The sequence below is a fragment of the Chiloscyllium plagiosum genome, unplaced genomic scaffold (assembly GCF_037043375.1).
Source record: "Chiloscyllium plagiosum isolate Xiang-an unplaced genomic scaffold, Cpla_swu_hap1 HiC_scaffold_48, whole genome shotgun sequence".
Lineage (NCBI taxonomy): Eukaryota > Metazoa > Chordata > Chondrichthyes > Orectolobiformes > Hemiscylliidae > Chiloscyllium > Chiloscyllium plagiosum.
The window spans coordinates 18,804,313-18,826,443 of record NW_028270186.1 but is presented as its reverse complement, the minus strand read 5'-3'; the positions used below and the strand labels follow the sequence as shown (position 1 = coordinate 18,826,443).

At 49.4% G+C, this 22,131-nt stretch overlaps 1 protein-coding gene across 1 annotated transcript in view; it reads left to right on the top strand.

Annotated features, from left to right (window-relative positions):
• The window catches only part of LOC122546514 (ankyrin-1-like), a 109,102-nt gene that overhangs the window by 13,087 nt on the left and 73,884 nt on the right, over window positions 1-22,131 (top strand). The window contains exons 6-11 of the mRNA XM_087984309.1: window positions 14,315-14,387; window positions 16,201-16,306; window positions 16,786-16,882; window positions 17,905-18,014; window positions 18,147-18,227; window positions 18,490-18,543. Of these exons, the coding sequence (XP_087840435.1) occupies window positions 14,315-14,387; window positions 16,201-16,306; window positions 16,786-16,882; window positions 17,905-18,014; window positions 18,147-18,227; window positions 18,490-18,543 (521 nt within the window). The remainder of the gene's footprint in view (window positions 1-14,314; window positions 14,388-16,200; window positions 16,307-16,785; window positions 16,883-17,904; window positions 18,015-18,146; window positions 18,228-18,489; window positions 18,544-22,131) is intronic.

Genomic DNA, 22,131 nt, shown 5'->3' with positions numbered 1-22,131 from the left:
TCGGCGGGTCGGTGTGGACTTGTTGGACCGAAGGGCCTGTTTCCACCCTGTAATGTAATCTAAAAAAAAATCTCTCAGTCAGTGAGAGAGGGAGAGAGAAAACATCCCTCAGTCAGTGAGAGAGAGAAACATCTCTCAGTCAGTGAGAGAGGGAGAGAGAGAAAACATCTCTCAGTCAGTGAGAGAGGGAGAGAGAGAAAACATCTCTGTCAGTGAGAGAGAGAGAGAGAGAGAAACATCTCTGTCAGTGAGAGAAAGAGAGAGAGAGAAAACATCTCTGTCAGTGAGAGAGGGAGAGAGAAATCATCCCTCAGTCAGTGAGAGAGAGAAAACATCTCTCAGTCAGTGAGAGAGGGAGAGAAAACATCTCTCAGTCAGTGAGAGAGAGAGAGAGAAAACATCTCTCAGTCAGTGAGAGAGAGAGAGAAAACATCTCTCAGTCAGTGAGAGAGAGAGAGAGAAAACATCTCTCAGTCAGTGAGAGAGAGAGAGAGAAAACATCTCTCAGTCAGTGAGAGAGGGAGAGAGAAAACATCTCTCGGTCAGTGAGAGAGAGAGAGACAGAGAAAACATCTCTGTCAGTGAAAGAGAGAGAGAGAAAACATCCCTCAGTCAGTGAGAGAGAGAGAGAGAAAACATCTCTCAGTCAGTGAGAGAGAGAGAGAGAGAAAACATCCCTCAGTCAGTGAGAGAGAGAGAGAGAGAAACCATCTCTCAGTCAGTGAGACAGAGAGAGAAAACATCTCTGTCAGTGAGAGAGAGAGAGAGAGAAAACATCTCTCAGTCAGTGAGAGAGAGAGAGAGAGAGAGAGAAAACATCTCTCAGTCAGTGAGAGAGAGAGAGAGAAATCATCTCTCAGACAGTGAGAGAGAGAGAGAGAAATCATCTCTCAGACAGTGAGAGAGAGAGAGAAACATCTCTCAGTCAGTGAGAGAGAGAGAGAGAGAGAAAACATCTCTCAGTCAGTGAGAGAGAGAGAGAAACATCTCTCAGTCAGTGAGAGAGAGAGAGAGAGAAAACATCTCTCAGTCAGTGAGAGAGAGAGAGAGAAATCATCTCTCAGACAGTGAGAGAGAGAGAGAAACATCTCTCAATTAGTGAGAGAGAGAGAGAGAAACATCCCTCAGTCAGTGAGAGAGAGCGAGAGAGAGAAAACATCTCTCAGTCAGTGAGAGTGGGAGAGAGAGAAAACATCTCTGTCAGTGAGAGAGAGAGAAAATATCTCTCAGTCAGTGTGAGAGAGAGAGAAAAAACATCCCTCAGTCAGTGAGAGAGAGAGAGAGAGAGAAAACATCTCTCAGTCAGTGAGATAGAGAGAGAGAGAGAGAGAGAGAGAAAATATCTCTCAGTCAGTGAGAGAGAGAGAGAGAAAACATCCCTCAGTCAGTGAGAGAGAGAGAGAACAAACATCTCTCAGTCAGTGAGAGAGAGAGAGAGAAAACATCCCTCAGTCAGTGAGAGAGAGAGAGAGAGAAAACATCTCTCAGACAGTGAGAGAGAGAGAAAACATCCCTCAGTCAGTGAGAGAGAGAGAGAGAGAGAAAACATCTCTCAGTCAGTGAGAGAGCGAAACATCTCTCAGTCAGTGAGAGAGGGAGAGAAAACATCTCTCAGTCAGTGAGAGAGAGAGAGAGAGATAGAAAACATCCCTCAGTCAGTGAGAGAGCGAAACATCTCTCAGTCAGTGAGAGAGGGAGAGAAAACATCTCTCAGTCAGTGAGAGAGAGAGAGAAAACATCTCTCAGTCAGTGAGAGAGAGAGAGAGAAAACATCTCTCAGTCAATGAGAGAGAGAGAGAGAGAGAGAAAACATCTCTCAGTCAGTGAGAGAGAGAGAGAGAAAACATCTCTCAGTCAGTGAGAGAGAGAGAAAACATCTCAGACAGTGAGAGAGAGATAGAGAAAACATCTCTCAGTCAGTGAGAGAGAGAGAGAGAGAGAAAACATCTCTCAGTCAGTGAGAGAGAGAGAAAACATCTCTCAGTCAGTGAGAGAGAGAGAGAAAACATCTCTCAGTCAGTGAGAGAGAGAGAGAGAAAACATCTCTCAGTCAATGAGAGAGAGAGAGAGAAAACATCTCTCAGTCAGTGAGAAAGAGAGAGAGAGAAAACATCTCAGTCAGTGAGAAAGAGAGAGAGAGAAAACATCCCTCAGTCAGTGAAAGAGAGAGAGAGAAAACATCCCTCAGTCAGTGAGAGAGCGAAACATCTCTCAGTCAGTGAGAGAGAGAGAGAAAACATCTCTCAGTCAGTGAGAGAGAGAGAGAAAACATCTCTCAGTCAATGAGAGAGAGAGAGAGAACACATCTCTCAGTCAGTGAGAAAGTGAGAGAGAGAAAACATCTCTCAGTCAGTGAGAAAGAGAGAGAGAGAAAACATCCCTCAGTCAGTGAAAGAGAGAGAGAGAAAACATCCCTCAGTCAGTGAGAGAGAGAGAAAACATCTCTCAGTCAGTGAAAGAGAGAGAGAGAAAACATCCCTCAGTCAGTGAGAGAGAGAAACATCTCTCAGTCAGTGAGAGAGAGAGAGAGAGAAAACATCTCTCAGTCAGTGAGAGACAGAAACATCTCTCAGTCAGTGAAAGAGAGAGAGAGAAAACATCTCTCAGTCAGTGAGAGAGAGAGAGAGAAAACATCCCTCAGTCAGTGAGAGAGAGAGAGAAAACATCCCTCAGTCAGTGTGAGAGAGAGAGAGAGAAAACATCTCTCAGTCAGTGGGAGAGAGAGAGAAACATCTCTCAGTCAGTGAGAGAGAGAGAGAGAGAAAACATCTCAGTCAGTGAGTGAGAGAGAGAAAACATCCCTGAGTCAGTGAGAGAGAGAGAGAAAAAAAACATCTCTCAGACAGTGAGAGAGAGAGAGAAAACATCTCTCAGACAGTGAGAGAGAGAGAGAGAGAAAACATCTCTCAATCAGTGAGAGAGAGAGAGAGAAAACATCCCTGAGTCAGTGAGAGAGAGAAACATCTCTCAGTCAGTGAGAGAGAGAGAGAGAGAAAACATCTCTCAGTCAGTGAGAGAGAGAGAGAGAGAAACATCTCTCAGTCAGTGAGAGAGAGAGAGAAACCATCTCTCAGTCAGTGAGAGAGAGAGAGAAACCATCCCTCAGTCAGTGATAGAGAGAGAGAGAAGACATCTCTCAGTCAGTGAGAGAGAGAGAGAGAAAACATCTCTGTCAGTGAAAGAGAGAGAGAGAAAACATCTCTCAGTCAGTGAGAGAGAGACAGAGAGAGAGAAAACATCTCTCAGTCAGTGAGAGAGAGAGAGAAAACATCTCTGTCAGTGAAAGAGAGAGAGAGAAAACATCTCTCAGTCAGTGAGAGAGAGAGAAACATCCCTCAGTCAGTGAGAGAGAGAGAGAGATAGAAAACATCTCTCAGTCAGTGAAAGAGAGAGAGAGAGAAAACATCTCACAGTCAGTGAGAGAGAGAGAGAGAGAGAAAACATCTCTCAGTGAGAGAGAGAGAGAAGAGAAAACATCTCTCAGTCAGTGAGAGAGAGAGAGAGAGAGAGAAAACATCTCTCAGTCAGTGAGAGAGAGAGAGAAAAAACATCTCTCAGACAGTGAGAGAGAGAGAAAACATCTCTCAGTCAGTGAGAGAGAGAGAGAAAGAGAAAACATCTCTCAGTCAGTGAGAGAGAGAGAGAGAAAACATCTCTCAGTCAGTGAGAGAGAGAGAGAGAGAGAAAACATCTCAGTCAGTGAGAAAGAGAGAGAGAGAAAACATCTCTCAGTCAGTGAGAAAGAGAGAGAGAGAGAATCATCTCTCAGTCAGTGAGAGAGAGAGAGAGAGAATCATCTCTCAGTCAGTGAGAGAGAGAGAGAGAGAGAAACATCCCTCAGTCAGTGAGAGAGAGAGAGAGAAAACATCCCTCAGTCAGTGAGAGAGAGAAACATCTCTCAGTCAGTGAGAGAGAGAGAGAGAGAGAAACATCCCTCAGTCAGTGAGAGAGAGAGAGAGAAAACATCCCTCAGTCAGTGAGAGAGCGAAACATCTCTCAGTCAATGAGAGAGGGAGAGAAAACATCTCTCAGTCAGTGAGAGAGAGAGAGAAAACATCTCTTAGTCAGTGAGAGAGAGTGAGAGAGAGTGAGAGAGAGAAAACATCTCTCAGTCAATGAGAGAGAGAGAGAGAGAAAACATCTCTCAGTCAGTGAGAGAGAGAGAGAGAAAACATCTCTCAGTCAGTGAGAGAGAGAGAGACAGAGAAAACATATCTGTCAGTGAAAGAGAGAGAGAGAAAACATCTCTCAGTCAGTGAGAGAGAGAGAGAGAAAACATCTCTCAGTCAGTGAGAGAGAGAGAGAGAGAGAGAAAACATCTCTCAGTCAGTGAGAGAGAGAGAGAGAAAACATCTCTCAGTCAGTGAGAGAGAGAGAGAGAGAAAACATCTCTCAGTCAGTGAGAGAGAGAGAGAGACAAAACATCCCTCAGTCAGTGAAAGAGAGAGAGAGAAAACATCCCTCAGTCAGTGAGAGAGAGAGAAAACATCTCTCAGTCAGTGAAAGAGAGAGAGAGAAAACATCCCTCAGTCAGTGAGAGAGAGAAACATCTCTCAGTCAGTGAGAGAGAGAGAGAGAGAAAACATCTCTCAGTCAGTGAGAAAGAGAGAGAGAGAAAACATCTCAGTCAGTGAGAAAGAGAGAGAGAGAAAACATCCCTCAGTCAGTGAAAGAGAGAGAGAGAAAACATCCCTCAGTCAGTGAGAGAGCGAAACATCTCTCAGTCAGTGAGAGAGAGAGAGAAAACATCTCTCAGTCAGTGAGAGAGAGAGAGAAAACATCTCTCAGTCAATGAGAGAGAGAGAGAGAACACATCTCTCAGTCAGTGAGAAAGTGAGAGAGAGAAAACATCTCTCAGTCAGTGAGAAAGAGAGAGAGAGAAAACATCCCTCAGTCAGTGAAAGAGAGAGAGAGAAAACATCCCTCAGTCAGTGAGAGAGAGAGAAAACATCTCTCAGTCAGTGAAAGAGAGAGAGAGAAAACATCCCTCAGTCAGTGAGAGAGAGAGAGAAAACATCTCTCAGTCAATGAGAGAGAGAGAGAGAACACATCTCTCAGTCAGTGAGAAAGTGAGAGAGAGAAAACATCTCTCAGTCAGTGAGAAAGAGAGAGAGAGAAAACATCCCTCAGTCAGTGAAAGAGAGAGAGAGAAAACATCCCTCAGTCAGTGAGAGAGAGAGAAAACATCTCTCAGTCAGTGAAAGAGAGAGAGAGAAAACATCCCTCAGTCAGTGAGAGAGAGAAACATCTCTCAGTCAGTGAGAGAGAGAGAGAGAGAAAACATCTCTCAGTCAGTGAGAGACAGAAACATCTCTCAGTCAGTGAAAGAGAGAGAGAGAAAACATCTCTCAGTCAGTGAGAGAGAGAGAGAGAAAACATCCCTCAGTCAGTGAGAGAGAGAGAGAAAACATCCCTCAGTCAGTGTGAGAGAGAGAGAGAGAAAAGATCTCTCAGTCAGTGGGAGAGAGAGAGAAACATCTCTCAGTCAGTGAGAGAGAGAGAGAGAGAAAACATCTCAGTCAGTGAGTGAGAGAGAGAAAACATCCCTGAGTCAGTGAGAGAGAGAGAGAAAAAAAACATCTCTCAGACAGTGAGAGAGAGAGAGAAAACATCTCTCAGACAGTGAGAGAGAGAGAGAGAGAAAACATCTCTCAATCAGTGAGAGAGAGAGAGAGAAAACATCCCTGAGTCAGTGAGAGAGAGAAACATCTCTCAGTCAGTGAGAGAGAGAGAGAGAGAAAACATCTCTCAGTCAGTGAGAGAGAGAGAGAGAGAAACATCTCTCAGTCAGTGAGAGAGAGAGAGAAACCATCTCTCAGTCAGTGAGAGAGAGAGAGAAACCATCCCTCAGTCAGTGATAGAGAGAGAGAGAAGACATCTCTCAGTCAGTGAGAGAGAGAGAGAGAAAACATCTCTGTCAGTGAAAGAGAGAGAGAGAAAACATCTCTCAGTCAGTGAGAGAGAGACAGAGAGAGAGAAAACATCTCTCAGTCAGTGAGAGAGAGAGAGAAAACATCTCTGTCAGTGAAAGAGAGAGAGAGAAAACATCTCTCAGTCAGTGAGAGAGAGAGAAACATCCCTCAGTCAGTGAGAGAGAGAGAGAGATAGAAAACATCTCTCAGTCAGTGAAAGAGAGAGAGAGAGAAAACATCTCACAGTCAGTGAGAGAGAGAGAGAGAGAGAAAACATCTCTCAGTGAGAGAGAGAGAGAAGAGAAAACATCTCTCAGTCAGTGAGAGAGAGAGAGAGAGAGAGAAAACATCTCTCAGTCAGTGAGAGAGAGAGAGAAAAAACATCTCTCAGACAGTGAGAGAGAGAGAAAACATCTCTCAGTCAGTGAGAGAGAGAGAGAAAGAGAAAACATCTCTCAGTCAGTGAGAGAGAGAGAGAGAAAACATCTCTCAGTCAGTGAGAGAGAGAGAGAGAGAGAAAACATCTCAGTCAGTGAGAAAGAGAGAGAGAGAAAACATCTCTCAGTCAGTGAGAAAGAGAGAGAGAGAGAATCATCTCTCAGTCAGTGAGAGAGAGAGAGAGAGAATCATCTCTCAGTCAGTGAGAGAGAGAGAGAGAGAGAAACATCCCTCAGTCAGTGAGAGAGAGAGAGAGAAAACATCCCTCAGTCAGTGAGAGAGAGAAACATCTCTCAGTCAGTGAGAGAGAGAGAGAGAGAGAAACATCCCTCAGTCAGTGAGAGAGAGAGAGAGAAAACATCCCTCAGTCAGTGAGAGAGCGAAACATCTCTCAGTCAATGAGAGAGGGAGAGAAAACATCTCTCAGTCAGTGAGAGAGAGAGAGAAAACATCTCTTAGTCAGTGAGAGAGAGTGAGAGAGAGTGAGAGAGAGAAAACATCTCTCAGTCAATGAGAGAGAGAGAGAGAGAAAACATCTCTCAGTCAGTGAGAGAGAGAGAGAGAAAACATCTCTCAGTCAGTGAGAGAGAGAGAGACAGAGAAAACATATCTGTCAGTGAAAGAGAGAGAGAGAAAACATCTCTCAGTCAGTGAGAGAGAGAGAGAGAAAACATCTCTCAGTCAGTGAGAGAGAGAGAGAGAGAGAGAAAACATCTCTCAGTCAGTGAGAGAGAGAGAGAGAAAACATCTCTCAGTCAGTGAGAGAGAGAGAGAGAGAAAACATCTCTCAGTCAGTGAGAGAGAGAGAGAGACAAAACATCCCTCAGTCAGTGAAAGAGAGAGAGAGAAAACATCCCTCAGTCAGTGAGAGAGAGAGAAAACATCTCTCAGTCAGTGAAAGAGAGAGAGAGAAAACATCCCTCAGTCAGTGAGAGAGAGAAACATCTCTCAGTCAGTGAGAGAGAGAGAGAGAGAAAACATCTCTCAGTCAGTGAGAAAGAGAGAGAGAGAAAACATCTCAGTCAGTGAGAAAGAGAGAGAGAGAAAACATCCCTCAGTCAGTGAAAGAGAGAGAGAGAAAACATCCCTCAGTCAGTGAGAGAGCGAAACATCTCTCAGTCAGTGAGAGAGAGAGAGAAAACATCTCTCAGTCAGTGAGAGAGAGAGAGAAAACATCTCTCAGTCAATGAGAGAGAGAGAGAGAACACATCTCTCAGTCAGTGAGAAAGTGAGAGAGAGAAAACATCTCTCAGTCAGTGAGAAAGAGAGAGAGAGAAAACATCCCTCAGTCAGTGAAAGAGAGAGAGAGAAAACATCCCTCAGTCAGTGAGAGAGAGAGAAAACATCTCTCAGTCAGTGAAAGAGAGAGAGAGAAAACATCCCTCAGTCAGTGAGAGAGAGAAACATCTCTCAGTCAGTGAGAGAGAGAGAGAGAGAAAACATCTCTCAGTCAGTGAGAGACAGAAACATCTCTCAGTCAGTGAAAGAGAGAGAGAGAAAACATCTCTCAGTCAGTGAGAGAGAGAGAGAGAAAACATCCCTCAGTCAGTGAGAGAGAGAGAGAAAACATCCCTCAGTCAGTGTGAGAGAGAGAGAGAGAAAACATCTCTCAGTCAGTGGGAGAGAGAGAGAAACATCTCTCAGTCAGTGAGAGAGAGAGAGAGAGAAAACATCTCAGTCAGTGAGTGAGAGAGAGAAAACATCCCTGAGTCAGTGAGAGAGAGAGAGAAAAAAAACATCTCTCAGACAGTGAGAGAGAGAGAGAAAACATCTCTCAGACAGTGAGAGAGAGAGAGAGAGAAAACATCTCTCAATCAGTGAGAGAGAGAGAGAGAAAACATCCCTGAGTCAGTGAGAGAGAGAAACATCTCTCAGTCAGTGAGAGAGAGAGAGAGAGAAACATCTCTCAGTCAGTGAGAGAGAGAGAGAAACCATCTCTCAGTCAGTGAGAGAGAGAGAGAAACCATCCCTCAGTCAGTGATAGAGAGAGAGAGAAGACATCTCTCAGTCAGTGAGAGAGAGAGAGAGAAAACATCTCTGTCAGTGAAAGAGAGAGAGAGAAAACATCTCTCAGTCAGTGAGAGAGAGACAGAGAGAGAGAAAACATCTCTCAGTCAGTGAGAGAGAGAGAGAAAACATCTCTGTCAGTGAAAGAGAGAGAGAGAAAACATCTCTCAGTCAGTGAGAGAGAGAGAAACATCCCTCAGTCAGTGAGAGAGAGAGAGAGATAGAAAACATCTCTCAGTCAGTGAAAGAGAGAGAGAGAGAAAACATCTCACAGTCAGTGAGAGAGAGAGAGAGAGAGAAAACATCTCTCAGTGAGAGAGAGAGAGAAGAGAAAACATCTCTCAGTCAGTGAGAGAGAGAGAGAGAGAGAGAAAACATCTCTCAGTCAGTGAGAGAGAGAGAGAAAAAACATCTCTCAGACAGTGAGAGAGAGAGAAAACATCTCTCAGTCAGTGAGAGAGAGAGAGAAAGAGAAAACATCTCTCAGTCAGTGAGAGAGAGAGAGAGAAAACATCTCTCAGTCAGTGAGAGAGAGAGAGAGAGAGAAAACATCTCAGTCAGTGAGAAAGAGAGAGAGAGAAAACATCTCTCAGTCAGTGAGAAAGAGAGAGAGAGAGAATCATCTCTCAGTCAGTGAGAGAGAGAGAGAGAGAATCATCTCTCAGTCAGTGAGAGAGAGAGAGAGAGAGAAACATCCCTCAGTCAGTGAGAGAGAGAGAGAGAAAACATCCCTCAGTCAGTGAGAGAGCGAAACATCTCTCAGTCAATGAGAGAGGGAGAGAAAACATCTCTCAGTCAGTGAGAGAGAGAGAGAAAACATCTCTTAGTCAGTGAGAGAGAGTGAGAGAGAGAAAACATCTCTCAGTCAATGAGAGAGAGAGAGAGAGAAAACATCTCTCAGTCAGTGAGAGAGAGAGAGAGAAAACATCTCTCGGTCAGTGAGAGAGAGAGAGACAGAGAAAACATATCTGTCAGTGAAAGAGAGAGAGAGAAAACATCTCTCAGTCAGTGAGAGAGAGAGAGAGAAAACATCTCTCAGTCAGTGAGAGAGAGAGAGAGAGAGAGAAAACATCTCTCAGTCAGTGAGAGAGAGAGAGAGACAAAACATCCCTCAGTCAGTGAAAGAGAGAGAGAGAAAACATCCCTCAGTCAGTGAGAGAGAGAGAAAACATCTCTCAGTCAGTGAAAGAGAGAGAGAGAAAACATCCCTCAGTCAGTGAGAGAGAGAAACATCTCTGTCAGTGAGAGAGAGAGAGAGAGAAAACATCTCTCAGTCAGTGAGAGACAGAAACATCTCTCAGTCAGTGAGAGAGAGAGAGAAAACATCTCTTAGTCAGTGAGAGAGAGTGAGAGAGAGAAAACATCTCTCAGTCAGTGAGAGAGAGAGAGAGAAAACATCCCTCAGTCAGTGAGAGAGAGAGAAAAAACATCCCTCAGTCAGTGAGAGAGAGAGAGAGAGAAAACATCTCTCAGTCAGTGGGAGAGAGAGAGAAACATCTCTCAGTCAGTGAGAGAGAGAGAGAGAGAAAACATCTCAGTCAGTGAGTGAGAGAGAGAAAACATCCCTGAGTCAGTGAGAGAGAGAGAGAAAAAAAACATCTCTCAGACAGTGAGAGAGAGAGAGAAAACATCTCTCAGACAGTGAGAGAGAGAGAGAGAGAAAACATCTCTCAATCAGTGAGAGAGAGAGAGAGAAAACATCCCTGAGTCAGTGAGAGAGAGAAACATCTCTCAGTCAGTGAGAGAGAGAGAGAGAGAAAACATCTCTCAGTCAGTGAGAGAGAGAGAGAGAGAAACATCTCTCAGTCAGTGAGAGAGAGAGAGAAACCATCCCTCAGTCAGTGATAGAGAGAGAGAGAAGACATCTCTCAGTCAGTGAGAGAGAGAGAGAGAAAACATCTCTGTCAGTGAAAGAGAGAGAGAGAAAACATCTCTCAGTCAGTGAGAGAGAGACAGAGAGAGAGAAAACATCTCTCAGTCAGTGAGAGAGAGAGAGAAAAAACATCTCTCAGACAGTGAGAGAGAGAGAAAACATCTCTCAGTCAGTGAGAGAGAGAGAGAAAGAGAAAACATCTCTCAGTCAGTGAGAGAGAGAGAGAGAGAGAGAAAACATCTCTCAGTCAGTGAGAGAGAGAGAGAGAGAGAAAACATCTCAGTCAGTGAGAAAGAGAGAGAGAGAAAACATCTCTCAGTCAGTGAGAAAGAGAGAGAGAGAAACATCTCTCAGTCAGTGAGAGAGAGAGAGAGAGAATCATCTCTCAGTCAGTGAGAGAGAGAGAGAGAGAGAAACATCCCTCAGTCAGTGAGAGAGAGAGAGAGAAAACATCTCTCAGTCAGTGAAAGAGAGAGAGAGAAAACATCCCTCAGTCAGTGAGAGAGCGAAACATCTCTCAGTCAATGAGAGAGGGAGAGAGAAAAAACATCTCTCAGTCAGTGAGAGAGAGAGAGAAAACATCTCTTAGTCAGTGAGAGAGAGTGAGAGAGAGAAAACATCTCTCAGTCAATGAGAGAGAGAGAGAGAGAAAACATCTCTCAGTCAGTGAGAGAGAGAGAAAACATCTCTCGGTCAGTGAGAGAGAGAGAGACAGAGAAAACATATCTGTCAGTGAAAGAGAGAGAGAGAAAACATCTCTCAGTCAGTGAGAGAGAGAGAGAGAAAACATCTCTCAGTCAGTGAGAGAGAGAGAGAGAGAGAAAACATCTCTCAGTCAGTGAGAGAGAGAGAGAGAAAACATCTCTCAGTCAGTGAGAGAGAGAGAGAGAGAGAAAACATCTCTCAGTCAGTGAGAGAGAGAGAGAGAAAACATCTCTCAGACAGTGAGAGAGAGATAGAGAGAAAACATCCCTCAGTCAGTGAAAGGGAGAGAGAGAAAACATCCCTCAGTCAGTGAGAGAGAGAGAAAACATCTCTCAGTCAGTGAAAGAGAGAGAGAGAAAACATCCCTCAGTCAGTGAGAGAGAGAAACATCTCTCAGTCAGTGAGAGAGAGAGAGAGAGAAAACATCTCTCAGTCAGTGAGAGACAGAAACATCTCTCAGTCAGTGAAAGAGAGAGAGAGAAAACATCTCTCAGTCAGTGAGAGAGAGAGAGAGAAAACATCCCTCAGTCAGTGAGAGAGAGAGAGAAAACATCCCTCAGTCAGTGTGAGAGAGAGAGAGAGAAAACATCTCTCAGTCAGTGGGAGAGAGAGAGAAACATCTCTCAGTCAGTGAGAGAGAGAGAGAGAGAAAACATCTCAGTCAGTGAGAGAGAGAAAACATCCCTGAGTCAGTGAGAGAGAGAGAGAAAAAAAACATCTCTCAGACAGTGAGAGAGAGAGAGAAAACATCTCTCAGACAGTGAGAGAGAGAGAGAGAGAAAACATCTCTCAATCAGTGAGAGAGAGAGAGAGAAAACATCCCTGAGTCAGTGAGAGAGAGAAACATCTCTCAGTCAGTGAGAGAGAGAGAGAGAGAAAACATCTCTCAGTCAGTGAGAGAGAGAGAGAGAGAAACATCTCTCAGTCAGTGAGAGAGAGAGAGAAACCATCCCTCAGTCAGTGATAGAGAGAGAGAGAAGACATCTCTCAGTCAGTGAGAGAGAGAGAGAGAAAACATCTCTGTCAGTGAAAGAGAGAGAGAGAAAACATCTCTCAGTCAGTGAGAGAGAGACAGAGAGAGAGAAAACATCTCTCAGTCAGTGAGAGAGAGAGAGAAAACATCTCTGTCAGTGAAAGAGAGAGAGAGAAAACATCTCTCAGTCAGTGAGAGAGAGAGAAACATCCCTCAGTCAGTGAGAGAGAGAGACAGATAGAAAACATCTCTCAGTTAGTGAAAGAGAGAGAGATAGAAAACATCTCACAGTCAGTGAGAGAGAGAGAGAGAGAGAAAACATCTCTCAGTGAGAGAGAGAGAGAAGAGAAAACATCTCTGTCAGTGAGAGAGAGAGAGAGAGAAAACATCTCTCAGTCAGTGAGAGAGAGAGAGAGAAAAAACATCTCTCAGACAGTGAGAGAGAGAGAAAACATCTCTCAGTCAGTGAGAGAGAGAGAGAGAAAGAGAAAACATCTCTCAGTCAGTGAGAGAGAGAGAGAGAGAGAGAAAACATCTCTCAGTCAGTGAGAGAGAGAGAGAGAGAGAGAAAACATCTCAGTCAGTGAGAAAGAGAGAGAGAGAAAACATCTCTCAGTCAGTGAGAAAGAGAGAGAGAAAACATCTCTCAGTCAGTGAGAGAGAGAGAGAGAAAACATCTCTCAGTCAGTGAGAGAACAGATCTCAGTCATCATTGTCTGGCCATTCCTCCCAAACAGAATCTGAGAGAGGCTGGTCTTTGGTTGTGAAGCCTCCTGCAGTGCAATAGCCCAACAGTCACAACATGTAGCTGTATCTTCTGGATTCACAGTGTGGACTCCTTCTGTGCAATTCCCTGCCCCCTGTTCCCAACCCAGTTCCCTGGCTATCGATCACTCCAAACCCATCCGTGGGCTGATGGATCGTGTGTGACTCCTGTCCACTTTCTTCTTTATTTTGGAATTTTCAAATCTGCACCAGGTGGTATATCAGTTTCCTGTGCGTCTGGGGGCTTCAATCGGAATCTTGTCAGTATTTCTGTTGCCATGGTGATTTCCTTCCAAACACCCGCTGTTCGATAGAGGCCTGTGAGAGACAAAGAGATTCATGTTTATACACTGGGGATGATGCCATCTATCCAAATCTTTCGAACAGCAGAATTTGACTCTTGTATTATTTGCTTCTGATCAGGTGTAACACCTGGCGTTTGGGGAAAAAAGTATTTTCGGATCGGTTCCACAGTTTGGGAAGAACTTTAGCAAAAGTTACACGTGTGAAAGGGAGACGCTAGTTTATTGTATTAAGAAATAAATTACGTTTGTGTGAAAAGCTGTTAAAAGTTGCAGTTTGTTGACCACGCAGAGGATGGTGTGTGTATGGAATTAGCTGCCAGAGGCAGTGATGGAGGCTGGTACAATTACAACATTCACGAGGCATGTGGATGGGTGTATGAATAGGAAGGGTTTGGAGGGATATGGGCCGGGTGCTGGCGGGTGGGACTAGATTGGGTTGGGATATCTGGTCGGCATGGACGGGTTGGACCGAAGGGTCTGTTTCCATGCTGGACATCTCTATGACTCTATCTGGAGGCGTTGTTCAAAGCTGAGAAAGTTTGAGCTCTGGTGGCCGCCGAAGAGAGACCATCAGATTCTCAAGGCTGTGAGTTGAAATCACACTGAAACTCAGCCCTTTGGAAGTGATTCCACTTGAGGAATGCTGTTGGGATTAATGAGATTATATTTTGACTGTGTTTCTCCAACTCTTTAAACTCCTAGACCCTATGTTTTATTTCATTGCATGTTTTTGTCTTTGGAGTACCCAACTTGTTTTTTTTTGTATTGCCAAGACCAAACCTGCAAACGCTGCGAGTTGACATTTCACTGAAAAGGCCGTCTCCTCCGAAACAAAATTCCCATCCATCCAGCCAGGTTTCACTCTCGGATCATACCAATCCAGGTCCACCATCAACTGGGATCGCAATAACAGTGTGCATCTCCAAGTCCCTCAGAGTCATTTGTACCCCCTTCGGCTCTCTCCGCCTTTAATCCAGTGCAATGATTCCTTGTGAGAAAACATACAGATGGCTGGGTTGTTTCTGACTTGCTGTGGTTGTCACCTATTTGAATGCTATTGTAAACGTTCAGATTGAGAGCAGTACTGGAGAGAGCGAGAGAGAGAGAGAGAGAGAGAGAGACACTGTGTTTCCTTGAATCGTGACTGGGTTCCCTGGTTTGACCCTCACTGATGTGTCTGCTCCTGTCCTCTGTTCAGGGAGCAGCTGGGTTCAGCGCAGAGAGTGCTGATGGGAGCCAAAGAGAGCGGGGGCCCTGTCAGGAGCGACGTGTCCCCAGCTCGTTTTCCTGCTGCTGTGATCGCACTAACCCCCCAGTGTCTGGCTTTGCCCCACAGGCAGGAACAGAGAAGCACAGACTCAGCTTTCCAGAAACGGTGGATGAAATCTTGGATGTTTCGGAGGATGAAGGTGAGTGCTCCAATCCTGCTCACCACCTCGAGAGAAATTCACTCCCACCTCAGGCACTGTGTCCATGGGGTTATGGTGTGTGTGTCTGTGACTGTGTGTGTATGTGTGTGGGTGTCTGTGTGTGTGTGACTGACTGACTGTCTGAGAGCGTGAGTGTCTATGATTGTGTATCTGACTGAGAGCGTGGGTGTCTGCGTGTGTCTGAGTGTCTGTGATTCTGTGTGTGTGTTGTCTGTGTCTGTGTGTCTATGAGTGTGTGTGTGTCTGAGTGTGTGTGCGCGTGCCTCTGTATATGTGTGTGTGCACATGTGCCTGTGTGTATCTGTGCCTGTGCATGTGCGTGCATGTGCCTGTGTGTGTGTGTGTGTGCCTGTCTGTGTTTGCATGTGCATGTGTGTGTGTGTGTGTGTGTGCATCTGCCTGTGTGCGTGCGTCTGTGTGTGTGTGTGCATGAACATGTGCCTGTGTGTGCACCTGTGTGTGTGTGAGTGTGCATGTGCCTGTGTGTGTGTGCACCTGTGTGTGTGTGCCTGTGTGTGTGCGCGCATGTGCGTGTGTGACTTCCCGTGTGCCCCTGTGCATGTGTGTGTGCATGTGCCTGTGTGTCTGTGAGTGTGCATGTGCCTGTGTGTGTGCACCTGTGTGTGTGCGTGTGCCTGTGTGTGTGTGCGCACCTGTGTGTGTGTGCATGTGCTTGTGTGTGAGTGTGAGAGAGTGCGCATGTGTGTGTGCATGTCTGTGTGTGTGTGCATGTGTCTGTGTGTGCCTGTGCCTGTGTGCTTGTGTGTGTGCATGTGCCTGTGTGTGAGTGTGAGAGAGTGCCTGTGCGTGTGAGAGTGTGCATGTGTGTGTGCATGTCTGTGTGTGTGTGCATGTGTCTGTGTGTGCCTGTGCCTGTGTGCTTGTGTGTGTGCATGTGCCTGTGTGTGTGCCTGTCCGTGTGCTTTTGTGTGTGCCTGTGTGTGCGTGTGCCTCTGCGTGTGTGTGCCTGCATGTGTGTGTGTGCCTGCGTGTGTGCATGTGCCTGCGTGTGCGCATGTGTGTGCCTGCGTATGCGCGTGTGCCTGTGTTTGAGTGTGTGTGTGTGTGCATGTGTGCGTGTGCGTGTGAGTGTATGTGTGTGCGTGTGCCTGTGCGCGTGTGTGTGCGTGTGAGTGTGTGTGTGTGCGCATGTGCCTGTGTGCATGTGTGTAAGAACTGGGTGAGTGGTTGGTCCCAGCTGGTCCAGGCCGGACAGGTGTAGAGGAAGCCCCAGAGGTGTTGGGTGGGAATGGAGAGGAATACCCCTCTCTGCAGTCGCTGTTGCCCTCTCTTGGGTCTTCTCTGTCGTGAAGGTGGTGTTTGGTATGCTACAGGGAGAGGCTGAACGGGCTAGGGCTGTTTTCCCTGGAGCGTCGGAGGCTGAGGGGTGACCTTATTATAGAGGTTTACAAAATTATCAGGGGCATGGATAGGATAAATAGGCAAAGTCTTTTCCCTGGGGTGGGGGAGTCCAGAACTAGAGGAGCATAGGTTTAGGGTGAAAGGGGAAAGATATAAAAGGGACCTAAGGGGCAACGTTTTCACACAGAGGGTGGTACGTGTATGGAATGAGCTGCCAGAGGAAGTGGTGGAGGCTGGTACAATGACAGCATTTAAGAGGCATCTGGATGGGTATATGAATAGGAAGGGTTTGGAGGGATATGGGCGGGGTGCTGGCAGGTGGGACTAGATTGGGTTGGGATATCTGGTTGGCACGGACGGGTTGGACCGAAGGGTCTGTTTCCGTGCTGGACAGCCCTGTGACGTGATGAGTGTTGTGTGTGGTGTCCAGGTGAGGATGGCCTCGGAGGGGACACAGGAAAGTATCTGAAGTTGGACGACTCCAAGGAACACGAGGACGAGTTGCTGTTGACCACCAAGACAGCTGACTTCGATGTGTAAGCATGACCGTGTCGCTGAGGGGGCGGGTGGGAACAGCTGTCTCAGGAGGGCACGCTTAGCTCAGCTGGCTGGACAGCTGGCTGGCTCGGGACAGCTGACAGACTGGCCTTCGATTCCCAGGCCCGGACATCTCTCCTTCACAGTCTCACCCCGCTCAGCACCACCCGGCTCCCTCTGTACCAGGGAATGGATTTCCAGCGATTCTTCACCATGGTGCCGGGGGGGGGGTGGGGTGGGGGGTTCTGTGCCTGTCCTGCGTGAGGGCCTTTCAGATCCTCGACCTCCCGAGGGGAGGAGACAGGGCAAGTCGCGGGAGGGATGAGGGCACGACTCCGTGAAAGAGTCTGGATCACGGTGGTGGGGAGGGGGGTCTGGGTTTTGGAGACGAGGAAGGGGGGGGTGCCAGGTTGGCGAGGGGCTGAGCGGCTCCTTTTTGTCTTGACTTTGTTGGGTTTTTTTCGGAACCCCTTGCCAGGTCCTGCTCTCCAGCCATCCAGAGGATGCCACTCGCCGCCCCGGAAATGGCCGTGCCCAAGGAGCAGGTTGTCACACAGCAAACGCAGCAGCACCAGGTACGGGGGGGGGGGGGGGGGTGGTGCTAGCTCTCGTTGTTCAGAGGCCATGCTGCCCATCGTGTGTCTCGGCCAATTCTATCCCTTCCAACCTTTTCCCCCCCCATCTCCCGTTTCTGCCCAGATGCCTATCCGCTTGAATGCCTCATGCCACCCCCACCCTGCCAGGCCGTTCGTTCCGTATCCCCCCTCCCCCCCGGGGCAATTCGGGGCAGGTAAGAAATGCTGGTGCAGGTCCAAGTCAGGAGGGTGTGAGGGAATACTCCCCACTTGCCCTGGATGGGGGGGGCAGCTCCAACAACACTCGAGAAGCTCAACACCATCCAGGGACAAAGCAGCCCCCCCCACTCGATTGTCCCCACACCCACAAACCCCCACTCCCTCCACCCCCCGACGCTCAGTAGCAGCCGTGGGTACCATCTACAAGACGCACTGCAGCAACTCCCCCCAGGCTCCTCAGACAGCACCTTCCAAACCCCACGGCCACTTCCATCGGGAAGGACAAGGGGCATCAGGTACATGGGAACACCACCCCCCCCCCGCAAGTTCCCCCTCCGAGCCCCTCACCGTTCGCGACTCGGAAATATACCGGTCGCTGGGTCAGAATCCTGGGCCTCCCTCCCTCAGGGTGCTGTGTGTCGGGGGGGTCCCTCCACCACACAGGACCGCAGCAGTTCAGGAAGGTAGCTCACCCCCCCCACCACCTTCACAAGGGGGCAGTTAGGGGGGGAACAGGGCAATAAATGCTGGGCCCAGCCAGTGACACACACGACCCACAAATGAACTTAAAAAAAAAGATGGCCCCCATCCCATGAACCAACTGGGGAAGGGGGGGGCGGAGAAAAGACTCCTCACTGCCGCAAAACGTTCTTTTTATTTTGTCCATCACCCTTGGACCTTTGGCCCCCCTCGTTCTGATTGTGACCGGGAACAGTTCCTCCCTCTCGATTTTCACATCTGTCTTTGTGTGTCCTCCCATCTGTCTGTCTGTCTGTCTGTCTGTCTGTCTCTGCGGGAGGCAGCCATCTGGGTCAGCGTCCAAGGACGTCGACGAAGATTCCTTCACACCCGGCAGCCCAGCGACAGAGACATCAGACAACATCAGCCCCATCGCCAGCCCCATCCACACAGGGTAAGTGAGGCGTCTGTGTGTGTGTGTGTGTGTGTGTGTGTCTGTCCCTCTGCCTGACAGCGCAGGCCGCTCTCTCTCTCTCTCTCTCTGTCTGCAGACCCCCTCACACAATCTCTCGCTTTGTTCCACCAGCAAAACCCTGACAGCAGCCTGGGATGTGCCTGAGAGCACTGACTCCCCAGACAGCCCCAGTGATAGGGCTGTCCTCACTGGGTAAGTGGGATTGCAGAGACCATGTGCAGGTCAGTATGCACCGTCGTCTCTCTCTCTCTCTGTCTTTCTCTCTGCCTCACCCTTTCTGTTTGTCTCGCGGCCTCCCTCCCTCTCTCTCGCTCTGAGGAGGGGAGCCCTGTGTGAATCTGGGCAGGAGATCTCACTCACTGTCTGTGTGTTTGTTTCTCTCTCTCCTCCCCCCCCCCCCCCCCCCCCCCCCCCACACCCCCCAACCCCACTCCCCTAGCATTGTCACCAGCAGTCCAGTAGTGGAAAGCCCCACTGCCTCTCCACTCAGCAGCCCTATCCGATCAGGGTAAGTGAGGCCTAGCCAGTCGCTGCTGCTGCTCTCAGCCTGCTGAACCGAGCTCCTTTGCCTTGCCCCTCGCAGCTTCAACCTGCTCCTCTCTCCTGTCTCTCAACCCCCCCCCCTTCCCCCCGTGCCCCCCACTTGCCCCCCCTTGCCCCCACTTCCCTGTCATCCTGACCAAGGAGAGCCTCACCCCATTCCAGACTTTGCTGCTGCAGGGAAACCCGTTTCCCATCCCCACCCGCGGGGAGCTGGTCCTGTTGGGATTGAGGGCACCGGGATGCCCAGCAGGTCTGCCCCCTGTCTCCCCGCAACCCCCACCCCACCCCACCCCACATCAGGAGCCAGAACCCTCGGTGACTCCAGACCTACTGGGGAGGGCCCTCTGGACATTCCCCAACAATCTCTCAGCCTGTCGTCCCAACCTGTCTCAGAGGGGATGGGTGCTGGCAACAGCTGGAGGCAGCCAGGAGCGATGCCAGTAAACACAGCCCTGTCGACCCCGCAAAAGCTGCCTTACTTGGGAGAGCTGTCTCCCAGACTCATCCTGACCTAGTCACACTCAGGAAACCATACCTTACAGACCATGTGACAGATACCACCGTAACCATTCCTGGATATGTCCTGTCCCACCGGCAGGACAGACCCAGCCAGGAGGGAGTCACCCTGGGAGTCCTCAATCTTGCCTCTTGATGTCTCATGACTTCAGCTTGAACATGGGCAAGGAAACCTCCTCCCAGCTCTCTCAGAGCACGGTGCTCCCCCAGCCAAGCTGGTCCAGAATACTGGCATTTTCCCCACCATGTGGAAAAGTGCCCAGGTAGGCCCTCCGCACAAGAGCAGGACAAATTCAGCTTGACCGATGGCTGCCTCATCAGTCTCCTCTCAGTCAGGGCTGAAGTGATGGGAGGGTGCTTTCAGGCAGCACTCGCTCAGAGGTAACCTGCTCAGTGACGCCCACATTGGGTTCCGCCAGGGTCACTCAGCTCCTGAACCCGTTGCAGCCTTGGTTCAAACGTGGACCATGGCATGGTGGCACAGTGGTTAGCACTGCTGCCTCTCAGCGCCAGGGTCTCAGGTTCGATTCCAGCCTCAGGCGACTGACTGTGTGGAGTTTGCACATTCTCCCCGTGTCTGCGTGGGTTTCCTCCGGGTGCTCCGGTTTCCTCCCACAGTCCAAAGATGTGCAGGTCAGGTGAATTGGCCATGCTAAATTACCCATAGTGTTAGGTAAGGGGTAAATGTAGGGGTATGGGTCTGGGTGGGTTGCTCTTCAGAGGGTCGGTGTGGACTTGTTGGGCCGAAGGGCCTGTTTCCACACTGTCGGGAATCTAATCTAATCATCCAGTTGAATTCCAGAGGGGAGGAGGAGAAAGTGACCACCCTTGGCATCAAGGCTGAGTTTAACTGACTGTGGCATCAAAACTGGAAACAGTGGGTAGCAGCGGGTGGGCGGAGGGGCGGGGGGGGGGGCAGGGCAAGCTCTCTGCTGGTTGGCGTCATACCTGGCGCACAGGAAAACGGTTGTTGGTGCTCAGTCATCTCACCTGCAGGATGTCGCTGCAGGAGTCCCTCAGGGTGGTGTCCCACACCCAACCGTCTTCACCAATGAGCTTTTCCCTCCATCGGAAGGTCAGCTGTTCACTGACCATTGCACAATGTCAGCACCATTCGCAACTCCTCACATACTGAAGTCGCCCAGGCTCAAATGCAACAAGATTCTGGACAATATCCAGGCTTGGGCCAACAAGTGGCAATACCATTAGTGCCGCCCCAAATGCCAGGCTATGACCATCACCGATAAGAGACGATCTCACCCATTGGTCAGTTGACTTTCAATGGTGTTACCGTCACTGATCTCCCCCACTCTCCAACTATCAACCCCCTGGGTGTTAGCACTAACCAGAAATTCTACTAGACCAGCCCCAAAGAGCAGCTCAGAGGCTGGGAATCCTGCAGTGAGTCACCCCCCTCCTGCATCCCTTCCAAAGCCTGTTTCCCCACCCCCCCCCATCGACAAGGCCCAAGTCAGGAGAGTGTGAGGGAATACTCCCCACTTGCCCTGGATGGGGGGGGGGGGCAGTTCCGACAACACTCGAAGTTCGACTCCATCCAGCGACCAAGCAGCCCCCCCGCTCGATTGTCCCCACCCCCACTCCCTCTACCCCCCCCCCCGATGCTCAGTAACAGCAGTGGGTACCATCTGCAAGACGCACTGCAGCATCTCCCCCAGGCTCCTCAGACACCACCTTCCAAACCCCACGGCCACTTCCATCGGGAAGGACAAGGGGCAGCGGGAGCTGGACCGTCCACTGTGGATGCTGGGAATGATCTCTGAAGTGCTGGAGAAACTCAGCAAGTTCTGCAGCATCTGTGGAGGGAGGAACAGAAGTGTTCAGCCCACTGTCACAATTTCCCTCCAATGGTTTCTCCTGAGCGGAAACCCAGGACAAATGAGAGAGAGAGAGAGAGAGAGAGAGAGAGAGAGATGGAGGGGTGGGAGTGGAGCAAAGACAGTGTCACACATGCTGACTGACAGGAATGGACAGAAAACCAACTGCTTTTGAGTGTCCCGAAGGTCAGAGAGGGGCGGGCACTGACACTGGGCCACGCTGCAGTGGGAGACATGACCTCTGAGCAAGGGCAGGAGGTGAAAGTGGGTTGTGTGTGGGTCAGGTCAGCGATGAGAGGGCCCCTTGGCTGCGCTCTGCTGGGCCCAGGCTGTGGACAGATGACTCCGCGTCTGAGGCCAGGAAGCATCGTGTGTGTGTGCGCGTGCGACACTCCGTCAGGACCCGGTGGGGAGCAGATTGGGGATGGTGGGCGATGTGGGGGAGCAGGGTGCCACTGTGGGTCACACTCGGATCCATCTCCCTACACACCATGCGAACCCTGCGTTCAGTCGCTGAGCCCAAAGCCCCAGTCCTGAGGAATATTCCCGAGCTCCAGCGTTCCAGCTGCATCTCCCGCCTTCTCTCCATCGGGGTATTTCTCTGCTCGCTGGCTTTCTGCGGCTTCAGATACTAACCGCCAAATCTTCCATGTTAAAGGTCGCTCTTTGCCATCTGCACCTCCTGCTGGGGAGTAACGGAATTCACAGCAATACACCCGGAGCCCAGAGGCGAGCTGGGCTGGGGAGAGGGAGATTGCACCAGGGGAGGGAATGGCCTGAATACGGGCTATCCCCCCAGAGCTCCTCTGGACGGCAATGGGGTGGGATCAGCCGTGGGGTCTGGGGGGCTGACTGTAATCACGGACATGTGATTCTCCCATCCCAGCCCCCTCCCCATCCAGGGCCGGGATAGGGAGGTAATGGGGACAATGAGGAGCAGTGCGACCAGGCAGGTGCACCTTGGGGAATCCCGGGGCGATGTTACCCCTCGGTTTTCCCTCGGTGCTGAAATGGAAATCTGGGATCATTGGTGCCCTCACCTCCCCTCCCACCTCCAAAGGAGAAATGGTCTGACCACTGGGGACATTCTGGGTCCAGGCTGGGATTGGGAAGAGGGAGCTGTTCAGGTGTGAGGCAGTTCGGACACAGTTGTGGTGTGGGAGAGGCCTTATGATGTTGGATAGTAGTGCTGGCCTGAGGGG